The 26,909-nt window shown below is 37.7% G+C and overlaps 1 protein-coding gene across 1 annotated transcript in view; it reads left to right on the forward strand.

Moving 5' to 3' along the window:
- The window catches only part of DDX10 (DEAD-box helicase 10), a 281,218-nt gene that overhangs the window by 231,928 nt on the left and 22,381 nt on the right, over positions 1-26,909 (forward strand). Inside the window, exon 17 of the mRNA XM_043579268.1 lies at positions 12,956-13,095. Coding sequence (XP_043435203.1) covers positions 12,956-13,095 — 140 coding nt within the window. The remainder of the gene's footprint in view (positions 1-12,955; positions 13,096-26,909) is intronic.

Consider the following 26,909-nt stretch of genomic DNA (forward strand, 5'->3'; position numbering starts at 1 on the left):
TCAGCTGAAATGCCCTTCTTCATGTCCTTTACACATTCCAATCCTTATTTGGCCTGAGCAGAGCTTAAATGACACTCTTTATAAAACTTAACATCTGCCACCACCACTGCCCCATCCCAGTCTTCCATTCCTGCAGAACATATATATTTCCTTTCCTTGTATTAGAATTACCTGTACTTGTGCTTTTGAGATATTTGTGCTGACTGGCCTACCTGTTCCCTTGTTTGTAATTCAGATAAAGACTGCGGAAGGATAATTCCTTATAGAGTAGTTACTTATTAGCAAATAAAATATTTAAGACTGCAGCATACATTTATGAGCTTTTCATTTATTCAGAGCAAAGGGATGCTTTCTAAAGTATTTTAGATAAATTTCAGTACAACCCCAGAGTATTCACGAAATTGAAAAAAAAGGGTAAAGTATGTCATAAGGTACATGTAGGGTCATATATAGTGCTTAGTTTTAACCTTGGAAATAAATGCTGTAATAAAAAGCTAGCTACAAATATAGAAGCTAAAATTTAAAGCAAATGAATGTTTTCTAATATAAACCTTGTTGGGGGGGGGGGAGGGGGAGGAATGTGTTGGCTGTCTCACTTGGTCCAGGGATCTGGGATCACAATTAGCTACTGCATTACATTTTTGCAACAGATACTTTCTGAATGTTTACTATGTGCAAGGTGCACATGATAAGGGGCTTTGAGGGATACAAAGAGAAATAAAACCTGTTTACTTCTCGTAAAGTACTTCTAGATTAATAGAGTCAGTAATGTAGGGACATATATACAGTAGTTCCCCCTTACCATGGCAATATGTCCAGGACCCCCAGTGGATGCTTGAAACAGTGGATACTACCAAACCCTATTTGCACTATTTTTTCCTTGTACATACCTATGATAAAGTTTAATTTATAATTTAGTCACAATAAGAGATTTATAACAATAAAGTAGAACATTTATAACACTGTATTATGATGCAAGGTATGCGAATATGGTGTCTCTCTCAAAATACCTTATTATACTGTACTCTTATTTTTGTGATGATGTAAGATGATAAAATGCCTACGTGATGAGATGAAGTGAAGGAAATGACATAGGCACTGTGATGTGGCGCTGGGCTTTGTTGATTTTCTGACAGTATGTCACAAGATCATCTGCTTCCAGCCCAGGGTTTGCTGCAGAGAACTGAAACAATGGATGAAGACTCCTGTACTTCCTTTCTTTCACTGATGAGTGACATTTTATTGTATGCATATACTACATTTTACTTACCCATTTATCGTTTGTTAGGGCATTTGGGTTGTTTAAACTTTTTGGCTATCATGAATAATAATGCTGTGTGCAAGTTTTATTTATGTGTAAGTTTTTGTCTGGACATATATTTCCATTTCTCTTGGGTGTATACCTAGGATTGGAATTGCTTGTTTGGTAACTCTCTTATTAACTTTTTTAAGAACCACTTGTTTCCCAAAGCAAAGTACCCTGTAATCTCAAAGTCCTTGTTTGATCTCTTCTCCTCTCCCCTGGAGTCATTGATGTGATAATATTGGGAGTGGGAGGGAGGGAAAACAAAGAAGAAAAAATTTTTATTACTGTGATTTTTTTTTTAACAGACAGTTTATGTAAGATCAGCCCATATTGGAAATGATCTAATTTTATTAGGAAGCGGACTCTCAGAACACGGCAGTCTTAGCAGAAGTGACCGAAGCCCCTCTCTATAAAATGCCAAAATGAGAAGTTGGTTTCGTTTGGGAATGTTCATTCGCTGACATCTCATTCAGTGATATCAGAATCATCTGTTTCCTTGGGAAATACACCATCATGATTTGTAACTTTTACATCTGTAGGGGATGCTTCACACACTATTAAGCATTTTTACCTTTTTGAATGCTCACGGTTAGTGAATTTTCACGTTCTGTTGGGTTCATTCATATGCATTTGTCAAAACCTGAATTCATTCAATTTAATGATGATTTTAAATTGCTATATAATTTTCACCAAACATGTGCCAGTTTTAGACCCTGCAGGGAGTAGTTTTCCACTAGCTCACTGAGAGAAGTTGAGGTTGTCCTTGGATTTCCCCTTGGAGAAATGATGAATGGATAGAACAAACCACAAGGAATGTAATAAAGCTAATCATTCACATGACTAAAAACCCATCTTGTCACTGTGTTATGTTGCTTTAAAGCTAGAGCCTAACTTGGCTCTGTTAGAGAAATGAAAATTTTGGTCAAAGATTGCAGATATAGCCATGTGGCAGAGGGGTACACAATCCCACTCATTCTTTGGCTGCTTTATGAATTGCTGTTAGGAATTCTTGCCCTTAAAAATGTTGAGTTTATGACTTCTCTGTTTTTCTGCTTGTCAGCAGCCTGAAACAGTTCTTAAGACTGGCATATGTCATTAGGTAATTGAAACCTAAATCATGTTCAGGGCTTTCAGGGATGAATGATCCTTCAAGATTCAGAACTGTCTAATTTGAGGCTTATGTTCGTAGAATCAGTTCAGTCCCAAGAAATACAGTTGTACCAAGCATTAGTTCTTGACCAGAGACAGGAGGCAGGAGGGATGAGAGGCGATACAAACTTCTTGTAGAGTCTTGCAAAAACAATATTTCATCTCTTTGAATTCAAAAACATTACTTACTCATTGTAAGACACTTTTTGATTGAAAGAAGGAAAATTCTGTAATCCATGTCCACCACCCAAAGCTTCCCCAATACATTTTTTTTTTTTTTACTAGATAGTCTTTATAATCTACTGTTTCATTGTGAACACCTTTAGACACCATTAAAGTATTCTCTTGGGGGTCCTTTATTAGTATACATGTAAAATTCACTGTGGTGTTCACTCAGGGATTTTGACAAGTGCATAGGTGTGTTCGCCTGCCACCATCAAAGATACACAATAGGTTCATCATCATCTCAAAAAATTCTTTCTTGCTGACCCCGCCCCCCAACTCCTGGCAATCCCTGATCTGTTTTCTGTCCCTGGTTTGTTGTTGTTTTTACCAGATTTTAATATAAGTTGAATCACTGAGTATATAGCCTCTGAGGTCCATTCTCTTTCACTTAGCAAGGTGGGTTTGAAATTCACCCATGTTGTTACATCTATCAGTCCTTGTCACTGTTGACTAATAGTCCATTGATCAGACTATTTACTACTTGGTTTACAAAATAGTATTTTTATTTATTCTTGAACTACTTTTGCTAACATTCTAACGTTGATACTGTGAACTCTTTGTGACCTTAATCAGTTGTATGGTTTTCAGTTCTATTCTCTTTTGTGTATAATCTCCTCTTTATTTTTTTGTTATGAATAACATCATTTCCTAAAGAGATTAAATCTATTGCACATTTCTGCCCATGTTAGAATTATATTTGGAGAAAGCAGAGGATACTTAAAAAGGGTAAGATCACCAAACTGCTGGAATGTTTTTTTGCTGTTTGTACAGTTCTACTATTGATGATAAACATTATTGCAGACTTCTTGTTGTGCTTTTCTCACTGGATGCTCACAGCAACATTGAATGGTAGATGGCAGCGTTTAGATTATACAGATGAGGAAACAACCTCCCAGAGTTAGTAAATTGCCTCAGGACACACAGCCAGCCAGTGGCGGGGGCAGTCAAATCAGGGTCTTGTGACTTGTTTTATATTAAAGCATTCGTTATGACAATAGTGGCAAACGAATTTGTATTTTCTTTAGTATCTTATTTGGTGTAACTTTCCTCTGGAAAGAAGAGAGTGAGAAAGATGATCATTAATGGAAAGCACTAGTATTTAATAGGATATTATGAAATTGTAGCATCCTCCCTATCTTTCAGAGCTCTGTGAGAGAGTCATATATTAAGTAAGCAAGTAAATAAGTAATTTAGGAAGAATAATGAATTTTGTGCAAGGCAGTTTTGGAAGGAATTTCATTTTGTTGAAAGTCTTATTAAGGTTAAAATGCTGAATCATAGTCTCTTCTGTCAATGCTGTGTTTCAGATTACATTCTTCTATAGCAGTGCTCAACAGCAAGTGTGTGGTAAATAGTTGTTGATTGAATATTCCAAATTCTGAAGATTCTTTAAAATTTGGGACTTGCTCTTGAGGCTTTGAATCTTCATGTGTGAGCCCTTTGCCTGTCATTCTGAACTATGTTCACTTCATGTATTAAGTATATCGCCTCCTTATAGTCTTCCAGTCAAATATTTCTTTTGTTTTGGAATGCTTGAAAAAAATTAAGAAGGTACTGGCTGGAATTCGGGTAAGCTCAACTGGATTTAAGAAAGAAATGATCTGAACAGATGGCCTTTGCCTGAATTCTCCTGCTTGTTCCCCCTGATGTCCTTGTTTTATCATCCTCAACATCCCGTGTTCCCTTCTCAGGTTCCTATGTGATCGGGTGGCCAGGGCTGAAATGTGTTGCCTTCCTCTGATTTGCTAGGTTTATCTCATAAATGCTGGAAATTAGGACAGATAGATACATTTCTGAGCAAGAACTCCTCAATTGTAGAGTCCAGAACCCTTGATCAGAGTTGGGGATTCAAGTGCAGTTCAGCCAGTGTACATATTAGAAGTGCAGAAAATACCCACTTTGGCCAGATACCAAAGAACCAAGTAGACATATCAGCCTTAGGCCAAAGCCCAACGTTAGCATTATGAAATAAATTTCCAGCAGCTAGAAACTGAAAATATTCTGAAATATTTTAATTAGTACACCATCGTCATTAAAAAGTGAAGGAGTCAGGCTATTAAAATTTGGAATTGTGGTTCAGGAGCAGGGACCTGTCAGCACTGTCAGCTGCTCCTGTGTTTACCATGCTGTACATGTGTCTCAGTAGATAGATGCTGACTTTCAGCCTTTAATATCATTAACCTTTTTGTGCTTCTAGTTCAGAAAAACCATTTCCATAATTTCTTCACTCAGGAAGTTCGTACCTGGGATTTATAGCTTGGGTAAATCTCAGAAAATCAGTCCATCCCTAACTACTGAAGATGGTTGGCTGTCTTCATCAATCAGAGTCTTTATTTTAAATTTCAAAACTATGAAGTGTTAATGCTTTCTTAGAAAGTTATTTTGAAGTTTTATTAGTGAGAACAAAATGTGTTTTGAATACATCATTTTTCTCTAAAATTTTGTTTTCTTCACCACTTTTACATTCTTTTACAGGATCAGAAGTAGTTTATTATAAATTTTGGAATTTTCCCCTTAGGAAATTTTGATGTGTCAAAGCTGACATTCTGCTTTTTAAAAAATTTTTTTTAATGTTTATTTATTTTTGAGAGAGAGAGAGAGAGAGAGAGACAGAGACAGAGAGACAGAGAGACAGAATACAAGTGGGTTAGAGTCAGAGAGAGGGGGAGACACAGAATCCAAAGCAGGCTCCAGGCTCCAGCTGTCAGCACAGAGCCCGACGCAGGGCTCGAACTCATGAGCTGTGAGATCATGGCCTGAGCTAAAGTTGGACGCTCAACTGACTGAGCCACCCAGGCGCCCCTAGGAAGGAATACGGACATTAAATAATGAATTCACTCTAGGTGTAGCACTGAAGAGAAATCCACAAGAAATTTTACTAAGGATGATGTTTAGAAATGTTTAATCTGAGACTTGATGACTTGGAATTAACCACGTGTGATATGATAAAAAATCTATTTGGTTTTGTTCGTGGTTCTAGACATTGAACTTCTAAAATCCTTGGAATTTCCTGAGTGATAGGAGTATTTTATTACTCATAAGGAGCCCCTGTCCAGCACACTTGAGTTTATGTTCATGAGATAACTCAAGGAGGAGTCCCTAGATAGCTTCAGAAGGGGACTGACTGGTCACCAGAAAGAACGCATGATTAGAGGGTGGGAACTTTTAGCCCCACCCCCCCCATCTCTTGGGAGGAAATTGGGCCTAGAAATTGAGTTATAAGAACTCATGAACATGGGGCACCTGGTGGCTCAGCCAGTTAGGTGGCTGACCGTTGGTTTTGGCTCAGCCCACTGTCTCACGGTTTGTGGGATTGGGCCCCTCCTCAGGTTCTGTGCTGCTGTCACAGAGCCCGCTTGGGATGCTCTCTCTCTCCTCTCTTTTCTGCCCCTCCCTTGCTCTCTCTCTCTCTCTCTCTCTCTCTCTCCCCCTCCCTCCCTCCCTCCCACTTTCCTGCTTGTGCTCTCTCTCTCAAAATAAATAAACATTAAAAAACAAAACAACAACAAAAATTCTCAAACAGCAAGATTCTGAGAACTTCCAGGTTGGTGACTATGTCGACATGCTAGGAAGGTGGCCCACCTGGAGAGGGCCTGGAAGCTCTGCACCCCATCCTCACTCCATACCTTGCTCTACGCCTCTCTTCCCTTTGGTTGTTTCTGAGTTGCAACCTTTAGAATAAATAAACTGGCAGTCATAAGCAGGGCAGTTCCCTGAGTTCTGAATCGTTATACAGAATTATGGAATGTGTGAGGAGGGGGTCGTGAGACTCCCTGAATTTGTAGTTGGCCGCGGGGAAGCACAGGTAACTTGGGGGCCCCATCTGCAGCTGGCATCTGATGTGTTGGCAGTCTTGTGGCACTGAGCCCTTTACCTGTCGGTTCTCTGCTAACGCTGCATGGTGTCAGAGTTGAATTACTAGGACACTCGTTTGGCACTGGGAAATTGGTGTCGAAAGGATACCACGTTTGGTGTCAAAAACCACCATACACCAGGCAAGGGGAAGTGGAAGAGGAGTCCGTGGAAAAATACCCGGTGGGAGGACATTGAGGTGAGAAGGGGCTTGACTTGGTCTAGGACCTGAAAGAAGCTGTGTCCTAAAGGTTGTAAGCAGGTGATAGACACGATCAGATTTGAAACTTAGGAAAAAACAACCACAACATTCTAATTACAACATAGAGAATTGATGTGACCAGAGAGAGGGGAAGAATGGTTCTGGGGAGTCTCATGAGGAAGCTAGTGTGGGGTTGCACGCAGGAGACACTGGAGATGTACTTGGGAGACCAGGGCATTCAGAGCGGAGGTGGGTGCATGCAAGTTGCATAGAAAGCAGTGCTCCATGTTTTAGGAAGCTTATAAAATATGCCCGCTTCTGAAGAAATGTTTGTACCAGCAGCAAATCCAGAGATTTTTATGGGGGAAAATTGAGATTCAGGGTGATACAGGAGAAGACCTGTACATCCAGGTTCATGTGACCTTGGTTAAGTTATTTTGTCCTCTAAATCACAGTTTTTTCAATTTGACAAATTGAAAAAATGGTTACCTTCTTACTTCATAGGGCTTGCAAATCACATAAGATGAAGTACGTCAGAGCCCTTTGTGATCTGTTGTTGGAGTGCGATACTTTGCATCTGTGTTTCTTGCCATCTTCAAAACCAAAAACAAAATAGAAGTCAGTTGACTTACATTTCTTTTTCAGATATTTTCTTCTGTCCTACTTATGATTGAGTCTTCCAAGTAACTATTTTAGGAAAAGCCATTCTTACTTGAGGTGAAATATTTTCCTCAGAGGTTCTGAAATTGTATTTCAGGAACAGCCGGTTCATAGAGGTGACCCTGATCTCTGTGTGAGGCCTTACTTGTCGGGCCTTAAGAGAGAAGAGAGGAGTGCAGGTGTGACAGTAGGGGTTCTGGTTTTGTTTTGAGCTGGGGTTGGGGAGAAGAGGTGAGAGAGTGATTAGTTAGGTGCAGGAGTGCTTTCCTCTTTCAGCCTAGAAGTAACTCAAGAGAAGCATGTTGACAGTTAGGATCCATAATCAATCAGCTACATGTTCAAGGTCCCATAACTTGAAGACTTCGTTCTGTAAGCTATTAGGCATTTAGCAGGGCCAGTGGAGTCCTGTCACTGTTGCTTGGCTATTCCCCAGAAATAGCAGAACCTGGCTTTCATGCTAACGCTTCTCCATGGGTAACTATCCGAGAACAGTTCGTTTTATGGTCAAGGTAGGGTATAGTCAAGTCTCTCATTCACTCTGCATCCCCAGAACCTAGTCATGTGGACTTGAATAAAAGTGTTTTTGTAAGGCATCTTCACAGTATTTACCAAGTTGCTTTTTAAACTGTATTTGACATATACCGTTATGCTTCTGTGCACATTGATTCCCAGGAATTATTATTATGTACCCATTTAGTCCACAGAACCTGATTGGTTTTCTCTCCTTAACATCTCTCAGGCCTGTCCCCACCTCCACTTCCATGGCTACTTTCTTCCTTGAATCCCTCGTTCCACTTGGATTATTATAGTTTTTAAATTGATATCCTACCTTCCAACCACCCTTCCCATTGCTGTCAAGGTGTAGCATTTCTAAGGAAAAGATTTAATTACTTTCCTACTAAAATGCTTAAACATTCCCTTTGCCATAAGTTTCTAGCCATGGGGTCCTAACACACAGGGGTACATCAGAGTATTTGTGTTCTCACAAAGGTGAACCCAAAAGGAGGTAAAAATGAGTATAGTGCCTTTTTTATAAATATTCTTTTAAATGATTTGTGGAACCACAAAGAAAGACAAAATCAGCTACATCTTTTTTTTTTTTTTTTTTTTGCTACCTTCTATGCCTAGAAGGAGCATACTTCTAAACTAGACCTCGCGAGAAAGACACGAGAAAGTACTTTTCTCCAGAATGTTTTCATTATGGCACTACTCCTAGTGACTTTTATTTATGCTTTGTATTTGTTGTAAATGATAATGTTTTTGTTTAGTTTTTAATAAATTGAAGGCATCAAAGAAGCACATATTTTCATATTACAGATTTATAGTTCTGTATTTCTGACTATACAAAGAATGAGCCAAATAAGAAAGATCAATATAAAAATGCCTTTTTTTCCATCATCCCTACATTTCTAGTAGTTTGAAATTGTGTTTTCTGAAAGGAGTGATTGTGAACTTAAATTCATCTGACATTGTCATGAATTAAGGTGTCATTGCAGTACAGACAGTATGGTATAGGCATCAATGCTGTGATTGTCTTATAAATCAGGAAGCAGCAGAACCCAAATGTTGTTAATTGGAAGAGTTATATTAACACAAACTTTCATCATTCTGAGTATTTTCCTTCAAATAGTTAAGTCTGTACGCTGCAGTATTGAATGAGATATTTATACTGAGTCTCACTGTCTAATTTCTTTCTCCTGTTATAGATATCTTATGGCCACGTGCTTTATAATAAATGCTAAAAGAGCATATTAAATGGTATTAGATGTTAAAATGCAGTTAAATGAAATATTCTGCTTGAAGTGTCAGAGCATAGGTCTCATGCCCACAGAGCAGGTGAAATTAGAGTTATTCCCACCCACAAGGAAACCATAGAGAGAGTGAGCCTAACTCTGCTTAAATCCTTGGCTGAGTGTCACATTTTATAGGCTCATAGGAAGCCAGGCTAAAAAAGTAGCAATTGGAAGCCATAAGGACAATACAGAGATATAAGCAGCCGAGCACCCTGAGTTGGAGTTTGTGGTTTGAATCCAAGTAAGATAACTGCCTAATAGACTATAAATCCAGTAGTCCTCAGAAAAACTGGGACAGAATTCAATTTCCATATCAGCCATGTCTATTTTTCTACAAAAATACTAGAGATAGAGTTAGGCAGGAAAATGTGATCCATACTGAAGAGAAAGGCATTCAAAGAAACGATTAGGCCAGATTTGAATTAAGCAAAGATTTCAAAGCAGCTATTTTAAATATGTTCAGGAATTAAGGTATGTTCAGAGAATTAAAGGAAAGTATAGTATGAATGAATAAGCAGAGAGATGATCTCAGAGCAATGGAAACTATGTTTTAAACAAAACAAACTTGGGGCACCTGGGTGTCTTAGTCGGTTGGGTATCTGACTTTGGTTCAGGTCATGATCTCACAGTCTTTGAGTTCAAGCCACACATTGGGCTCTGCGCTGCTAGCTCAGAGCCTGGAGCCTGCTTCAGATTCTGTCTCTTTCTCTCTCTCTGCTACTCCCCAGCTTGCACTCTGTCTCTTTCTCAAAAATAAAATTAAACAACAACAACAACAACAACAACAACAACAACAACAAACTTGGAAGTTCTAGAACTGAAGTACTTTAAAAAAAAATTGCTGGATGGCTTCAAAAGTACTTTGGAAATATCGGAAGAAAGGAATAGCAAACCTGAAGACAGGGTAGAAATGACCCTGTCCAAAGAGTAGTAAGATAGGTGCCTGGCTAGCTCAGTTGGTAGAGTGTGTGATTCTTGATCTCCAGGTTGTGGGTTCGAGCCCCACATTCGGTGTAGAAATTTCTTAAAAATAAAATCTTAAAAACAAAACAAAAACACACAAAAAAATTGAAGAAAAGTGAACAAAAGCTCAGAGAACTGTGAAGTAGGCCAATATACGTGTCCTTGCAATCATGGAAGGAGAGATGACAAAGAGGCATACAAATATTTGAAGAAATAACGGCCAAAATTTTCCCAAATTTAGTGAAAAACATGAAATGATAGATCCAAGAAGCTTGCAGAGCCCCAAGAAAGATGAACACAAAGAACACCTTGCCCCAGACATAATATGGTAAAACTCTGTGATGAAGAGAAGTGTTTGAAAGCAACCCGAGGAAAATGATACTTCTTGCTTGCATTTCAAGGGAAAAATCAAAAATATTTGCTATTAACCATAAAATATGAAGAAAATATTTTGGAAAGCTTGTATCCACCAGTAGCTTCCCCATACTTTTTTTGCAAGGCTCTTCTTATGATATCACTGTGATATTAACAAATGTGACCTAAAAAAATATTGTATAATAAAACGTGTCAACATTTCAAGATCCATGTAAGGAAGATCTGCGTACTTCATTGAACCAGTATTTTCCAAATAGCTGATGCATGATGTTATGCAATCATTCACTGGTAAAGGATATGTTCAAAGTGAAAAGTAGACCAATGGATTTTAATGTAATAGTACAGAATGGCTTCAGATTCTGCATTACAACTATTTGTTAAGAACTGGAGTGCCTCAGGACTCAGGTGCTTGACCATTCTCTTGATTTCAACTCAGGTCATGATCCCAGGGTTGTGGAATTGAGCCATGCCTCAGGCTTCACGATGAGTATGGAGCCTGCTTAAAGTTCATAATCATTCTCTCTCTCTCTCTCCCTCCGTCTCTCTCTCTCTCTCTGACCCTTTCCCATCTTTCTTTCCCTCTGCCCCTCTTCCCTGCTCATGCTTGCTCGCTCTCTCTCTCTCTCAAAAAAAAAAAAAAAAAAAAGTACTCACCAGGGTTTGTGTTATCAAAGAAAAGTCAAGTGCATTTACCTGGAAAGGCTATTAAATGACTCCTCCCTTTCCTATCTCAGAGAGACTGGATTTTCTTCATATACTTGACCTGGAACAATACACTGTGAAGACAGAATACATTTGGGCCTCCTGGTGTCTTCTTTTAAACTGGTTATTAAAGAAACTTGCAAAAATATAAAACAGTGTTCCTTTGTTGTGGGAAATTATGGCTGTTTTTCATAAAATATGCCACTTATGTTAATATGTAGTAATTTTATTGTTACTTTTAAATTAGTTTTTTTAAATCTTAATTTCTAATACAGTAAATAATCCACGTTCACAGAAGATCTTTGGAGTCTTTCATACTTATTAAGTGTAAAGGTGTCCTAAGCCCGAAAAGTTGAGAGTCGTTTTGAGTTTGCTCTGTCTTCAAATTCCTTTGAGAGCATCCGACTGGAAAATTGGAAAGATCTTGTAGCCCAGGAGATTAGTGTTTTTGAGCATATGATGATATTCACTTTTTGTTGATATCCTTGATTATTTTCAAGTAAACCATATAGTCTGCTGTGGAGGATGCTGCTTACTGCTTCTGATGACAACCCTCCCCAATTTTGACATATTTTTTTCAGACCTGTTATTGTCAGCAGGGAGAGTTACCAGGAAAGCAGCAGGGGCCTTTTGCAGTGGTGACTAATCCTTCATTTTTTTTCTTCTTCTTCCTTTTGTTGTGTTTAGAGGTTATCAAGGGAGAGATGTTCAGAAAGTGTTAGAGGGCCTCTATGGCGGCCTGCACCCTCACTTGCTGTGCTATTCTGAGTTGTTATTCACTTTCTGGGAAAGAACATTAAACATTTGAAAACAGAATCATTGACGTTTGTCTCACATGGTGTGAAGAAGAATTATAAAGATGGTAACGGAGAGAATTTCATCCAGAATTTTTTTTTAGTCCTACTTATAATCTGTTAAATGCATGTGGCGATGCTTGGTTTTGTAACCGAGTAGACAAGAAGCACAGTGTGCCAGAAATAAATTTTCTATAAGGGTGGTCATTACATAAACGTGTAGTAAGTTTATTTTAACATTATATTACTTTGTTCTTTGACAAAAATAACCCACTATAAAATAAAAGCAAAAAAAGCCCACCTACGTACCTGCTTGCATGAAACTGAATTATTCCCAACCTCTTCCATGTATTACTGCATTTCCTGTCTCTTGGTATTTCTCTCCTTTTCCATTGTTTTTAGTGACTTCATACTTATATTGGAATTTAGAACACTCGTTATTAATGAGCTTATATAGACCTGATTGTTAATTTTAACACTTAGATTACTGTGGTCATAAGGCCATCAGACAACAAAGGAGTTCCTGTACCTTCTCTTCTGGCCTTTTATATTTTCACATAATATTTTTGGGAAGTTTGAAATTCACTTGTGTGTGAACAGGAGCACTAAGACAACTTTATTTATACTTTATTTATACTTTATTTCTTTGACAATTAAGTTCTGTGAAAAATAAAATTTTTCTCATGTTGTGCTTAAGGGACTTAATGGTAATTTACTTTCTGAACCATATTTTCATTGTAATTTTGAAATGACATGGGGTTTCTTTCTCTTTGCAAATGATTATCATTCGGAAAGTCACATAGAGGCTTTCACCAGAATAGAAGGCTTCAATTTAAGGCTCTTAATTAGAGAAGTATTTATTTGGGTCTAGAAATAAGACTTGATTATTCATCAGCTGTTTTCTTAAACCACAATTTCCCTTGTGTTTTCTTAGGCCAGAGATGAAGAGGAAGCTTTTCTGGATTGGAGTGATGATGATGATGATGATGGATTTGATCCAAGCACACTTCCAGATCCAGATAAGTACAGAAGCTCTGAAGAATCGGACAGTGACGATACAGAGAATAAAATTAGGTATGTTTTTACTTCTAGTAGCACGAAATATGTGACTCTTCTCCTTTGAATCCAAAGGTGTGTAGAAACCAACGTCGTGTAGTCTTCTCATTATTTTAGGGGCTCTCTTATTATTTCTGTAATCACTGTTAGTTGTAAGAGTGTTTTAATAAGAGTTGTTTTTTTCTTTCTCTATTCTTCCCGTCTTTCTCCTTCTGGATCCTTTATGCATAAGTACTGGATGCACTAGGGTATATTTAATGCAAACAGAGGCAGAATTTTATTTCGATTCACTGTCAAAGGACTCTTGAGAGTGTTATTAAAAATTCTCTCTGAATTTTGAAAAAGAGCAGTTATACTTTCATATTCTTTGATATAAAATTAAGTAACAAATACATAGAACAATGGAAAACTTAAACATAAACAGTGCTTGACCAGTCCTCTCAATTTAAAATCTGTTCATTTGCAATGTGGATTTATTTGCGACCATGCCAAAAACAGATGGAATGTGATCAGTTGAATAATAGTGTGATTTGCTCAGCATTTGTTTTCATAGTACTGCGTACTAGATTAAATTGAGATTGCATTGATTTAAAAGTTGCGGGCACTACACTTCATGGACATTCTAAGCCAATGAGCCTCTTTAGGCAGAAGGGAGACACTAATGACAGATGAAGTCATGACAGATTGAAGGAAAGCTTGACCACTAGCTGGAGATTTTGGAGTTGGAGAGAGAGGCCACAAAGAGCTAGAATATGGTTTTGAGTAACACCATTATGAAAAAATCTCAAAAAAAGATTATCCTCTAAGGAGATGGTGCTGACAGGGGACATTTCAGAGTTAATCTTTATTTTGCTCTTGTGTTCGTTTAAACATAGAATTATTTTTATAATACTGAAATGACATCTAAAGTGTAGTCTAAGTGATACCAGAAACTTGAGATATCAGCCTTTGGACAACTGGGTAGGGGACATAATAGCAGACTAGGTAGTGGACATAGCAGTTTCAATACCACAAGAGGCACCAGAGGTGAAAATAATTTGATTATGATTTAAAAAAATATTTAAACGTGTGTCATAAGGGTTAAATAACTTCATTTTAGGGCATAGTGCTGATATTGAGCTTTGAGGGTGAATATGCATACTTTGCTTCAGAAAGTTCCTTGGTATACATGTTGAGACCTTGATGAACTATCAGTATGGTTAAGTGTGCTGTCCCTTATGTTCTAAAATAAATGTCCCTTTTTCAGAGTTGGTTTGTGGGATCTCCATTTTGATAGATGTGATCTAACTCAACATGTATGGTTTGACATGATTAATTTCTTTTAAAAGAGAATTCAGTTGAGTAAAATTTAAAGATTTTAATGGATTTACTCAACAATTCATGAATCAGGCAGCATCCCATTAGCAGATACAGAGATCCTCCAAAGGGCTTTAAAAAATGAAAGGTATAGGTAGAGGAGAGCAGGAAAAGGAATTTTTTTTTTTTTTTAATCGAAGAGTGGATTATTTCAGACAAGGTCACCTTCCTGTTGGGGATGGAAATGGTCTTTTGGGCAGATGACCTCACTAGTGCTGACCGGGTGATTCCATATTGACTGGCTATCGGTCACATTCCTAGGAGAGACTGAAGCTGCAAGTAGGTTAAATATCTTGGTTTGCTGATATGAGGCTTGGCGCAAGTCACTTCATTTTGGGCATGTTGTCTCGTCTTTAACTTGGAACTGTTTCTGAATAATTTTACTTTCTGGAGAGAACATTCATTGGTTCTTACAGTTTGTTGTTCAACATATTTTGTATATCTGTCTAACATACCTTTAAAACACAGAACCAACCTTTGAAGTTTTTTTCCTAACATTTTTTATGATAGCTTCTGGGTCATCCTTAATCTGTGTGCAGTAGAAATTTCATTTCATTTTTCTGGCATTTCTTACCCTCGTAGTGACATTGCCCTGCTACCACCTCGTTAATACGACTTGTTCTCTAATAGCTTCACGTGTTTCATCCTCTTAGCCTGTAAATGCCTCAGAGGTAGAAACTGTCTTTTGTACCAACACATGCAGCTCTTGCCTCTACTCCTGTGTCCAGTGTTATGGTCATAGGCACAACGAAGGCCCTGAAGTATTTGAATCAATTAATTGACTGATAAAGGAGATTTATAGAGTGAAAAAAGAGAAGTATAATTATAAGCAGCTATATGATTGGCCCTAATAGTTTAAATGATACAGGAGATGATAGAATAGACCGTTGGAGCAGCCAAGTTCAGATAGTGTAATAGTGAGGGAAAAGAAGGTCAGAATACCCTGAGATGCCAAAGCATCTCAAAGAAGAATGTTCATATGGAAAATAATTAAGCATTCAATGAAAATTAAAATAGTTTTAATTTTGGGCACAGCTAGTAAGTCTGCTTTAACAGGGATTGAAAGGAATTGGCAAACTTGTCTTAAACTGAAGAAAAATCGTCTTTTGTTGAAGAGTATCATCAACAAGGACTAAGGAACTTACCAGCAGTTTTGTTTTTGTTTATGATAACAGTGATTATCTAGTCTAATGCTCTCTTCTTGTAGATGAAGAAACCAAGGCTTTAAGGGATAAAATAATCTGTGATCACAATACTAAGTTAGGGGCAGATCAGCATAACCTATGTAAATCACATCGACTCTGTAGATCTAATACTCCAGTGAAATTGTATAGAATTATCCCAGCATTAGGATGGGTAGCTTCCTCAGTTTTGTGTCATTTGGGTAAAGACTTGATCCATGAACTAACTGTAGGGTAGGTTTGACTAAATTGTGGTTTCCCAGCTTCCAACATTACTGACATTATGGCCCAGATAGTTCTTTGTTTTGGTGGGTTGGGAGTGATTGTGGACTGTTAAGCATCTTCCCTGGCCTCTACCACCAGTACTGCCCCAGTGCTTCTCCAGTTGGGACAACCAGAAATATTTTCAGACATTGCCGCATATCCCTCAAGGAGCAACATGTCCCACTGCACTAGACCCAGGATGACAGGTCCATATTACTGGTGGTTGATCTCTCCATGCCCCATCTAGGATATATCCCTTTCCATTTAGCCCAAGCAGTATGGCCTGTATCAGTCTGCTGGGATTCCTACCCAAGGAAAAACCAATTTGCCATTCTTGAACAAAGACAGGATGTGGGGTAGTTACAAGTAACAGCCTATGCGTGAAATTCCTATTTATGCTCTACTTCCGTTTTTCTCCCTCTTCCCTTCTCTGTTAAAATGACCTCCGTGAAAATGAATAAAGGTAGTGTAAAGTAAAACCAGGATTGTTTTTAGATAAATAAAAGTATTCGCAAGTAAATCCATATACACTACAGTTTTGACAGTAGTAATTGCCGTTGCTACTGCTATTTATACTAATAGCACTAATGCACTTTTACTGTCTTGCTCCAATTCGGCTGCGTCTTTTTTCCTTTGCCTCTCATAAACAAGAATAGATGCTAGGATTTTGTGATGTCAGCTTTAGAGGGCTCTCCTGGCATGTTCCCAGGTTTTATTTGCTGCGCTCTTCTAACCTCAGCTCAATAATTGCAGGAACAGTGAGTGTTTCAGCTTCTTGGTCATCTTCTCTCTCCCAGTAGGTTATTCCTTGGTTATTAACTTTGCATTTTCCAATACGAATTTACTTTTATGGGACCAGATAGCACCAATTAGAAAATGGCTATTAGTCTCAAAGTAAATAGCATGAGCTAGTTTCTTTGAAAGTTTCCTCTGGGTATTTCTTTTTCCTTCACTTCACTGACACCCATAAATATTCAGCATGAGTAACACTTTTGTCTCTCTACATGGAAAGACACTTAAGTCAGTAGGAAATAGGCAAAAGAGAGCCCAATGTAGTGGGGAATGACTGAATCTGGGGTCACTAATTCTTCCTCAGGGAGGCGTGATAGTGTTTTAAATAGTGTACCTCCGTCTTCTCAGCACAGTGCACAGTGCAGAATTTAAACCATCCTTAACCCTCTGTAGAATTATCAAAATTGTCAGCTCTACCACTGATTCCCAAGGCATACTGATGTACAAGATTTGGCTCCTTTAAATTAGAATGACAAAGAGAGACCTCTTAATAAATATGATCCCAGGGACAATGAAAGTAATGTGACCTTGAGTTCCTTTGAAGGAGCTCTAAGAATGCTCTCATTAGTAGCTCATTTATCCTCAGAAAGAGAGTTGTGAAATAGGAGGAACAGTACTGTACCTCATGGTACAGACGAACGTCAACTGGCTCAGCAGCAGCAGCCAGAACTCCATCAGAGGCTCTAAGCTTTTGTGTGCTACTTTTGAAAACGGAGAAGAGAAAGCTTGCTTTGACGCGGTGTGTTTTCTTTCCTCCTCTTTCCTTCTTACACATTGGCCCAAGCTGTGTTTTACCCTGTAGCTTTCCTTCTGGTTCCTCCTAACCGTGGAATTAGCATAGGTAGAGTTACTGCAGTGTGTTAGCATCTGTCATGGTCGTCATTGTTGTTGTTGTTGTTGTTGTTGTTGCTATAATAGAACAGTTTGGTAGGAGACCTAGCCCTTTGCTGCAGGGGACTTTGTGACATCATAGAATGCAGTGGTCTTCTAGGAACTGCACAGAACCATGTTCTTGCCTCTAGTGAGTTTTGATACAGAGGAAGAAAGGTAAAGATTTCAGAGGAAGAAAGACCTCAAATATTATAATTGTTTTTGTGCTACTAAGTGATTTTTTTAAATTTATCTCCCCAACAGGCTGTATATACAATGTATTTATACTGCTTTCACAATAAAAATATTTGGCCATGTTCTATATGTGGTGCCGAGAACTGGAGTACAAACCTTCTGTACTATTTCAATCACATTCTACTTATTTAAGAATTAAAAATGTCCACTTACCTGTTAATCTCCAGCTTGTTGTAATATTTCTTCCGTCTATTATTTCACCTAAGAATTGTTTAGTAAGTTATCATGTGCCAGGCGTAGTGAGTGCAGGTACAGAGGATAAAGCATAAAAAATCCCTTTCCTGCTGTCACAGTTTTTAGTTCAGCAGAGGTTACAGACAGCTCTGCATATAATTACAAAAAATGTGGTGGATACCTGCTGTGATCTGTGCCCTGGAGGAGGCAGTAGGGAGCAGGGTAAGTAGGGGATGAGCACAGAGAGCAAGTGGTGTCTAACCTGGGCTTGGTGAATCTAGAAGAGCTTCCTGAAGGGAGTGACATCTAAGCTAAACCTGAAGGAAGCTTGAAGTCTTACCCGAGCCAGAGAAGGTAGCTTGCCCTTCTAAAGAGTGAGGCAACAGTATCTTTAACTGTATTCCAGTTGAACTCTTCTTTCAATAACATTGTTCCTTTTAGCTGTGCCTAACAAGCTGAGAGATTTGGTTCTGAGCATGTAATATAAGATTAATTTTTGTATATCTGGTAGCATTCATCATGTTTGGTTTATGGCCATCTTCATGTGAATTGCTAATGATGAAAATCTGCAAAGTAGTGAATACGATGAAAAAGAAGCAACTGGGGTGTTCAAGATATTCATTATCCAGTCAAATTAAGTTTTTAATATTTATAATCTTAACCTTTTTCAAAAAAAAAAAAAAAAAAGGAAAGAGAAAAAGGTTGTGGTTAGACTTTTACTGCCTAATATTTCAGTGTTTTCTTCACAGACCACCGTCCCTGGCCATGGCAGGTTGCTTTATAAAGAATTGTTATATCAGTGGAGTGTTTGTTAGATTATTCTGGGTGACATAAGACCCATTACATCTTTAATTTGTACTGAGACTATTGCCATAATTTAGACATGATAACTTCTATATGGATTGATGCCTTTTCCTATGCAGAGTAAACAGTTGTTACATCTACTCTCAGGAGCTGTTCTTTTTGGCTTGTGTGATACAGCTCTGCATCAAAAGATTGATGAAGGATTTTTATCAGTTTTTTAATTTGTTTGAGGTTTTGTTTTATTTTTAAACTGTGTTCCATTTTGGGGCTCCTGAGTGGCTTCGTTGGTTGAGCAGCCGACTTCGGCTCAGGTCATGATTTTGCGGTTCGTGGGTTCGGCCCTGCGTCGGGCTCTGTGCTGACAGCTCAGAGCCTGGAACCTGCTTCAGATTCTGTCTCCCTCTCTCTCTGCCCATCCCCCGGTAAGTGCTCTTTCTTTCTCAAAAATAAATAAACATTAAAAAAAAAATTTAACTGTGTTCCATGTTAGTTTTCTGTTTTTGAGTGAACTTGCATTTCTTTAAGAGTTCTGTCCTGCATGAAGGAGGTGATCCACGTTAATCTGTATGGTTTCTTCTCATGTTGTTTTATGATATTTCTTCAGTAAATCTTGCTTTGCAACTTTTCTGTTAAGACTTAACAGTCGGCTTTGTAATATGTGAAATGCTCTCCACCTGCAGTAGAAATGTATATGACTCAGAAATGAATTTCTGGGCAAGGAAAGTGCCTGGAAAGCATTTTCATTTCTTTTTAACTGTTTTTGGTTGGGACTGGGTATGGCACATTACGTATTTTATATGAATTTTAGAAGAATTGTCGGTGTTGAATCTAGGGGAGGGTTATTTAAAAAAATTTTTTTTTCCCCCTCAGGGTCTAGGTGATTATGAAAAGAAAAATACTATTGACTGCAGTTTCCATTTACTTGAATCCCTGTTCGTTGGTGGATCCAGTTGTGGGTGGCAGATGGGGAAAGAAGTCAGCTCAGCTTAATGATATATTGACTTTATTGTGTGCCTGCCATTCTTTTCTTTTACTCTTTTTAACTTCAAGAGATTTATCCCTGATTGTAATATGCCTAGCAACTTTCAAGGGAAAATCTCCATCATCTCTTCTTATTTGTGAAGTACAAAGTTCTATGAACTATTGAATTTCATAGGGCTTTGACTAGAACTCAACATGAATTGTGGTTGACAAGAAGTTAATTTAATTTAGTTTTACTCTCTTTAAGTTGTGTTCATTTTATCTTTCTCCTTTTTGACATTGCCCTAAAAACAAAACCCAACAGAATATCCTGAGCGGTGTGTAGCATGAATGGAGAAATTTGTAAGGCAGATTGTTGGGTTGGGTGTGGGGGAAAGCAGTATCCTTTATCTTGGGACTTACAGGGGAAAGGGTGCTACCCATTGAGAAAGGAAGGTGTTATTTTCTGGGGTGGGGCTTAGGATGGGGAAGATGTATTTGGAAATTTAGGAGGTTTAGGTTTAGGCTAAGGAGGTTTAGGAGGCTCCCAGCTTGACCTTACGTACAGTCCCAGTTTTTGCTCTATGCTTTCTGTTTCTCTGTCATTTAGCCACCCACTGAATAACTGTGACTCACTGAAAGTTGGGACTTTGTCATGTTTCAGGAGTATTAAGATCTCTAAGAAGGTGGATGAATGGCCTGGATGCCAAGAAGCCAAGAACCATGTAGCAAGGGTAATGAACCATCTAGGAGGGCTCTCTTGGCTGCTGCCCAGAGTGTGGTACATGGCAACTTCGTTTTCACTGAAGACTGTTGAGAAGGACATATTCTTAGGGTGATCCTTTTCTTCATTTCACATGACTTCATGTAGAATGGATTCATAACTAATGACTGTATAGCATTCCATTATTTATACACTGTAATTTTTTTATCCACTCCCGTTTTAGAATTCTAGATTGTACCCATGCTTAGGTTTTTTCGTTTGTGTTGTTTGGTTTTGTTTACTTCTGTTTCTGCCATTGTAAGTATTTTTTTAAATTGAAGTAAAATTGGCATGTAACATTATATTACTTTCAGGTGTACAACACTATTATTTAACATTCATATGGGATACAAAATAATTACCACCAAAGTCTAGTCACCATCTATCAACATACAGTTGACCCCCTTTACACATTTCCCCTATCCCCTAACTCCCTTCCCCTCTGGTAACCATCATTCTGTTCTCTGAATCTTTTGAGCTTGCTTTAGTATTCTTTTGTTTGTTTGTTTGTTTGTTTGTTTGTTTGCACATATGAGTGAAATCATGTACTACTTGTCTTTCTCTTATTTCACTTAGCATCATACACTCGGGGTCCATCCATGTTGTCACAAATGGCAAGATTTTGTTCTTATTTTTGGCTAATAGTAATCCGTTGTGTGTTTATACTGCATGTTCTTTATCCGTTTATCTCTTGATGGTCATTTAGGTTTTTTCTGTATCGTATTGTAAATAATGCTGCACTGAACCTATAGCGGTGCACATACCTTTTCAAATTAGTGTTTTTGTTTTCTTTGGATAAATACCCAAAGTGGAAAAGCTGCATCATATGGTAGATCTGTTTTGGATTTTTGAGGAATCTCTGTACTGTTTTCCGTAGTGGCTGCACCAGTATACATTCCCACCATCTGTGTACAGGGGTTCCCTTTTCTCCACATCTTCGTCAACACTTGCTATTTCTTGTTCTTTTGATAATAGCCGTTTTTACAGGGGTGAGGTGTGATTTGATTGCAGTGATTACTGTTGTTGCATATCCTTTCATGTGTCTCTTGGGCATCTCTCTCTCTTCTTTGAACAAAAGATCTATTCAGATCTGCTATGTTTAATTTTTTTTTATTGTCAAGTTGTAAACGTTCTCTATTTTGGATGGTAGCCCCTTACTGGGATTATCTTCTCCCATTCAGTAGATTGCCTTTTCATTTTGTTGATGGTTTTCCTTGCTGTGCAGAAGCTTTTTAGTTTGATGTAGACCGTTTGCTTTTGTTTCAATTGCCTTTGGAGTCAGATCTACAAGCACATCATAGAGATTGATGTCAGGGAGCTTACTGCATAAGTTTTTCTGTAGGAATTTTATGGTTTCAAGTCTTCTATTCACATATGTAATACATTTTGAGTTAATTTTTGTGTATAGTGTAAGATAGCGGTCTAGTTTTATTCTTTTGCTTGTGGCTGTGGCTGACAAGTTTTTCCAGCACCATTTATTGGAGAGACTGTCCTTTCTCCATTGTATGTTCTTGATTCTTTTGTCCCAAACTAATCGTATATATGTGGGTTTACTTTGGAGGTGTTAGTTCCATTCCATTGGCCCATGTGTCTATTTTTGTGTTAGAATGGTATTGTTTTGATTACTATTACTTTTAGTGTAATACTGTTACTTTTAGTGTAATTGAAATTAGGGAGCATGATACCTCCAGGTTTGTTCTTCTTTCTCAAGATTGCTTTGTCTCTTTGGGATCCTTTATGGTTCCATACAAATTTTAGGATTATTTGTTCTATTTCTGTGAAAAATGCCATCAGAATTTTGATAGGGATTGCATTGAATCTATAGATTGCTTTGGTTATATGGACATTTTAACAATAATAATTCTTCCATCCATGAGCATGGAATATCTTTCCATCTATTTGTGTTCTTCAAATTCTTTCATTGGTATCTTACAGTTTCTAGTATTTAGGTCTTTCACCTCCTTGGTTAAAAGTTTTTTCTAGGTACATATCTTATTCTTTTTGATGGAATTGTAGATGAAATTGCTTTCTTAATTTCTCTTTCTAGCAGTCCATCATTAGTGTGTAGAAATGCCACACATTTCTATATAGTGATTTTGTGTTCTACCACTTTGCTGAATGTATTTATTAGTTCTAACAGCTTCTTGATGAAAATCCTTTAGGATTTTCTATAGTATGTCATCTGCAAAGAGTGACAGTTTTCCTTTTTCTGTTTTGGTTCTTACTACTTCTGACTTTTATTTCTTTTTCTTGCCTAATTTCTCTTGCCTATATCACTAAAAGTGCTATATTGAATAAAAGTGGTGAGAGTAGGCATTGTTGTCTTGTTCTTGATCTTAAAGGAATAGCTTTTGGTTTTTTGCCATTGAGAATGATACTAGCTTTGGGTTTGTCAATATGCCCTTTATTGTGTTGAGGTACATTCTCTTTATACCCACTTGGAATGAGAGTTTTTATCATAAATGGATGTTGAATTTTGTCAAATGCTTTTTATGCATTGATTGCAATGATCATCTGATTTTTTATTTTTCATTTCATTAAAGTGTTGTATCTTGTTGATAGAGTTGCAGATGTTGAATCATTCTTGTATCCCTAGAATAAATCTCACTTGATCATGCATGGTGTGTGATCCTTTTAATGTATTGCTGAATTTGGCTTGCTAAATTTTGTTGGGGATTTTTGCATCTATGTTCATCAAGAATATTGGCCTGTGAGTTTCTTTTCTGTGTGGTGCCTTTGGTTTTTGAATCAGGGTAATGGTGGCCTTATAAAATGAGTTCTGGAACATTCTCTCCTGTTCAGTTTTTTGGAAGAATTTGAGAAGGGTGGGCATTAAATCTTTAAATGTTTGGTAAAACTCACCAATGAAGCCATCTGGTCCTGAGCCTTTGTCTGTTGGGAGGTTTTGCTTAATGATTCAGTTTCCTTACTAGAAATTGGTCAATTCAGATTTTCTGTATCTTTGTGATTCATTCCTTGAAGATTGTGTGTTTCTAGGAATTTATCCATTACTTCTAGATTGTTTACTTTGTTGGCATATAATTAGTTTCTTGGGGTCCTTTGTATTTCTCTGGTATCAGTTGTCAACTACTCTTTCATTTCTGATTTTATTTTTTGAGCCCCTCTCTTTTTTTTCTTGATGAGGCTGGCTAAAGGTTTATCAATTTGTTGATCTTTTCAAAGAACCAGCTCTTAGTTTCATTGATCTTTTCTGTTGTTTTAGTCTTTATTTCATTTATTTCTGCTCTTATCTTTATTATTTCCTTCTTTCTACTAACTATAAACTTTATTTATTGTTCTTTTTCTAGTTGCTTTAGGTGTGACGTTAGATTGTTTATTTGAGATTTTTTCCATTTCTTGACGTAGGCCTGTATAGCTGTGAACTTCCCTGTCAGTACTACTTTTGCTGTATCCCATAGATTTTGGTATATCATATTTCTGTTACATTTGTCTTTGGGTAATTTTTTATTTCTCCTCTGATTTTTTTTTTCAGTGACTCATTGGTTGTTTACTAGCATGTTGTTTAACCTATGTTTTTGTGGTTTTGCTCATTTTCTTCTTTATACCATTGTGATTGGAAAAGATGCTTGGTGATTTAAATTTTTGAATTTATTGAGACTTGTTTGTGGTCTAACATCTGAGCGCTCCTAAAGACTGTTCCATATGTACTTGAGAAGATTGTGTATTCTGTTGCTTTTGGATAGAATGTTCTATCTATATTTACTAAGCTCATTTAGTTTAATGTATCATTTAAGCTTAGTGTTTCTGTATTGATTTCCTCTCTGGATGATCTAACCATTGATAGAAGTGAGGTGTCATAGTCCTCTGTTCCTATTATTGTATTGCTATCATTTTCTTCCGTTAGGTCTGTTAATACTTGTTTTATATACATTGGTGCTCATATGTTGGATGCATATATATTTATAAATGTTATATATTCTTGATAGATTGACCCCTGTATCATTATGTGGGTCTTTGTCTTTTATTACAGTATTTGTTTTAAATTTGTTTCTCTTTTTTCTTTTTTTTTTTTTTAATTTTTTAATGCTTATTTATTTTTGAGAGAGAGACAGAGCATGAGCAGGGGAGAGGCAAAGAGAGAGGGAGACAAAGAATCTGAAACAGGCTCCAGGCTCTGAGCTGTCAGCACAGAGCCCAATGTGGGGTTTGAACTCACAAACTGTGAGATCATGACCTGAGCCGAAGTTGGACGCTTAACCAACTGAGCCACCCAGGTGCCCCTAAGTCTGTTTTTCTGATAGGAGTTTAACTACACCAGCTTTCATTTCCATTTGCCTGGAATATCTTTCTCCATCCCTTCACTTTCAGTCTGTGTGGTCTTTACTTCCTTAGTTAATTTTTAGGTAGCATGTAGATGAGTCTTGTTTTTTGATTTTGTTTTTAATCCATTCAGCCACTCTGTTTTTTGATTGGAATATCTAGTCTTTTTACATTTAAAGTAATTAATTATTGATAGATATATACTTACTGCCATTTTGTTTATGGTTTTCAGGTTATTTTTGTAGTTCTTTGTTCATTCTTTTCTTACTCTCTTGCCTTGTTGTTGATGAATTTTTTTAGTGTTAGGTTTGGATTCCTTTCTCTTTGTTTTCTGACTGTTCTCTAGTTCCTCTATTCCTTTATTTTTCTCTCTTTTCTTGTGGTTTGAAGGCTTTCTGTAGTGTTTAGATTTTTTTCTCATTTTTTTGTGTGTATTTACTATAAATTTTTGCTTCCATGAAGTTCACATATAATACCCTTTGTATAGAATGGTTGATTTTTGAGTTGATGGCCTAAATTTGAACACATTCAAAAAAAGTTTATATTTGGAGAGAGAGAAAGAGCGAGCAAAAGCAGGGGAGGGGTAGAGGAAGAGTGAAAGAGAATCTTAAGCAGGCTCCATTCCCAGTGCAGAGCCTGACGTGGGGCTTGATCTGCAAGATCATGACCTAGAGTCGGACACTTAACCAACTGAGTCACTCAGGTACCCCAAAAAGTATATGTTTTTTTTTTTTAATTTTTTTTTCAACGTTTTTTATTTATTTTTGGGACAGAGAGAGAGCATGAACGGGGGAGGGGCAGAGAGAGAGGGAGACACAGAATCGGAAACAGGCTCCAGGCTCTGAGCCATCAGCCCAGAGCCCGACGTGGGGCTCGAACTCATGGACCGCGAGATCGTGACCTGGCTGAAGTCAGACGCTTAACCGACTGCGCCACCCAGGTGCCCCAAAAAGTATATGTTTTTAATCCCCCCCGTGTGCATTGTGTGTGTGTATATTATATAATATATTTAATTTTTTAAATTTTATTTATTTACTTTGAGAGAGAGAGAGAGAGCAAGCTGGGGAGGGGCTAAGAGAGAATCCCAAGCAGGCTCCACACTGCCAGCACAGAGCCCAGTGTGGGGCTTGAACTCAGCAACCGTGAGACCATGACCTGAGCCAAAATCTAGAGTTGGTCGCTCAACCAACTGAACCACCCAGGCACCCCTGCATTTTATATTTTGATATCACATTTTACATCTTTTTATTTTATGCATCCTTAACTAATTATTGTAGTTTTTGTTAGTTTTACCACTATTATCTTTTAACCTTCCTACTTGCTTTATAAATGATTGATCCACAGTCTTGTCTTTCTTTTTTTCTTTTTTAATTTTTTTTAATGTTTCTATTTATTTTTGAGACAGAGAGAGACAGATCATGAGCAGGGGAGGGGCAGAGAGAGGGGGAGACACTGAATCTGAAGCGGGCTCCAGGCTCTGAGCTGTCAGCACAGAGCCCGACGTGGGGCTTGAACTCACAGAGTGTCAAATCATGACCTGAGCTGAAGTCGGATGCTCAACCGACTGAGTCAACAGGCACTCCTATCCACTGTCTTTTCTATATATTCGCCTTTTCCTGTGAAATTTTTACTTTCATATATTTTCTTATTATTAATTAGTGTCCTTTCTTTTTAGCCTAGAAATTCCTTTAACATATCTTGTAGGTCCATTTTAGTGGTGGTGAACTTTTAGTTGTTGTTTATCTAGAAAACTCTTAATCTCCCCTTTAATTCTGAATGCTGTGTTGAGTAGAGAATTTCTTAGTTGGAAATTTTTTCCTTTCAAAAGCACTTTGAATATGTCATGCCACTTCCTTACCCCAGCAGAATTTCTGCTGAAAGCCTTATGGGGTTTCCATTGTACTTAACAAGTGTTTATTCTTGATGCTTTTGAGATTTTCTCTATCTTTAACACTCCCCCACCCCTACCCCCAGTCAATGAAAGAGTGAAAGGGCAACTTTATTAAGGCACCAGGGCCTTGGGCCTCAGGCAGGAGACTACCCTGTGGGCAAAGGAAGAGCCAGTGGAGAGGCCTTGTTTTACCTTCTTTTGGGGGTGCAGTTTGTTGGTGTGTCCACACTTCTTGCGACAA

This window comes from Prionailurus bengalensis, chromosome D1 (assembly GCF_016509475.1).
Source record: "Prionailurus bengalensis isolate Pbe53 chromosome D1, Fcat_Pben_1.1_paternal_pri, whole genome shotgun sequence".
In the NCBI taxonomy this organism is placed as follows: Eukaryota; Metazoa; Chordata; class Mammalia; order Carnivora; family Felidae; genus Prionailurus; species Prionailurus bengalensis.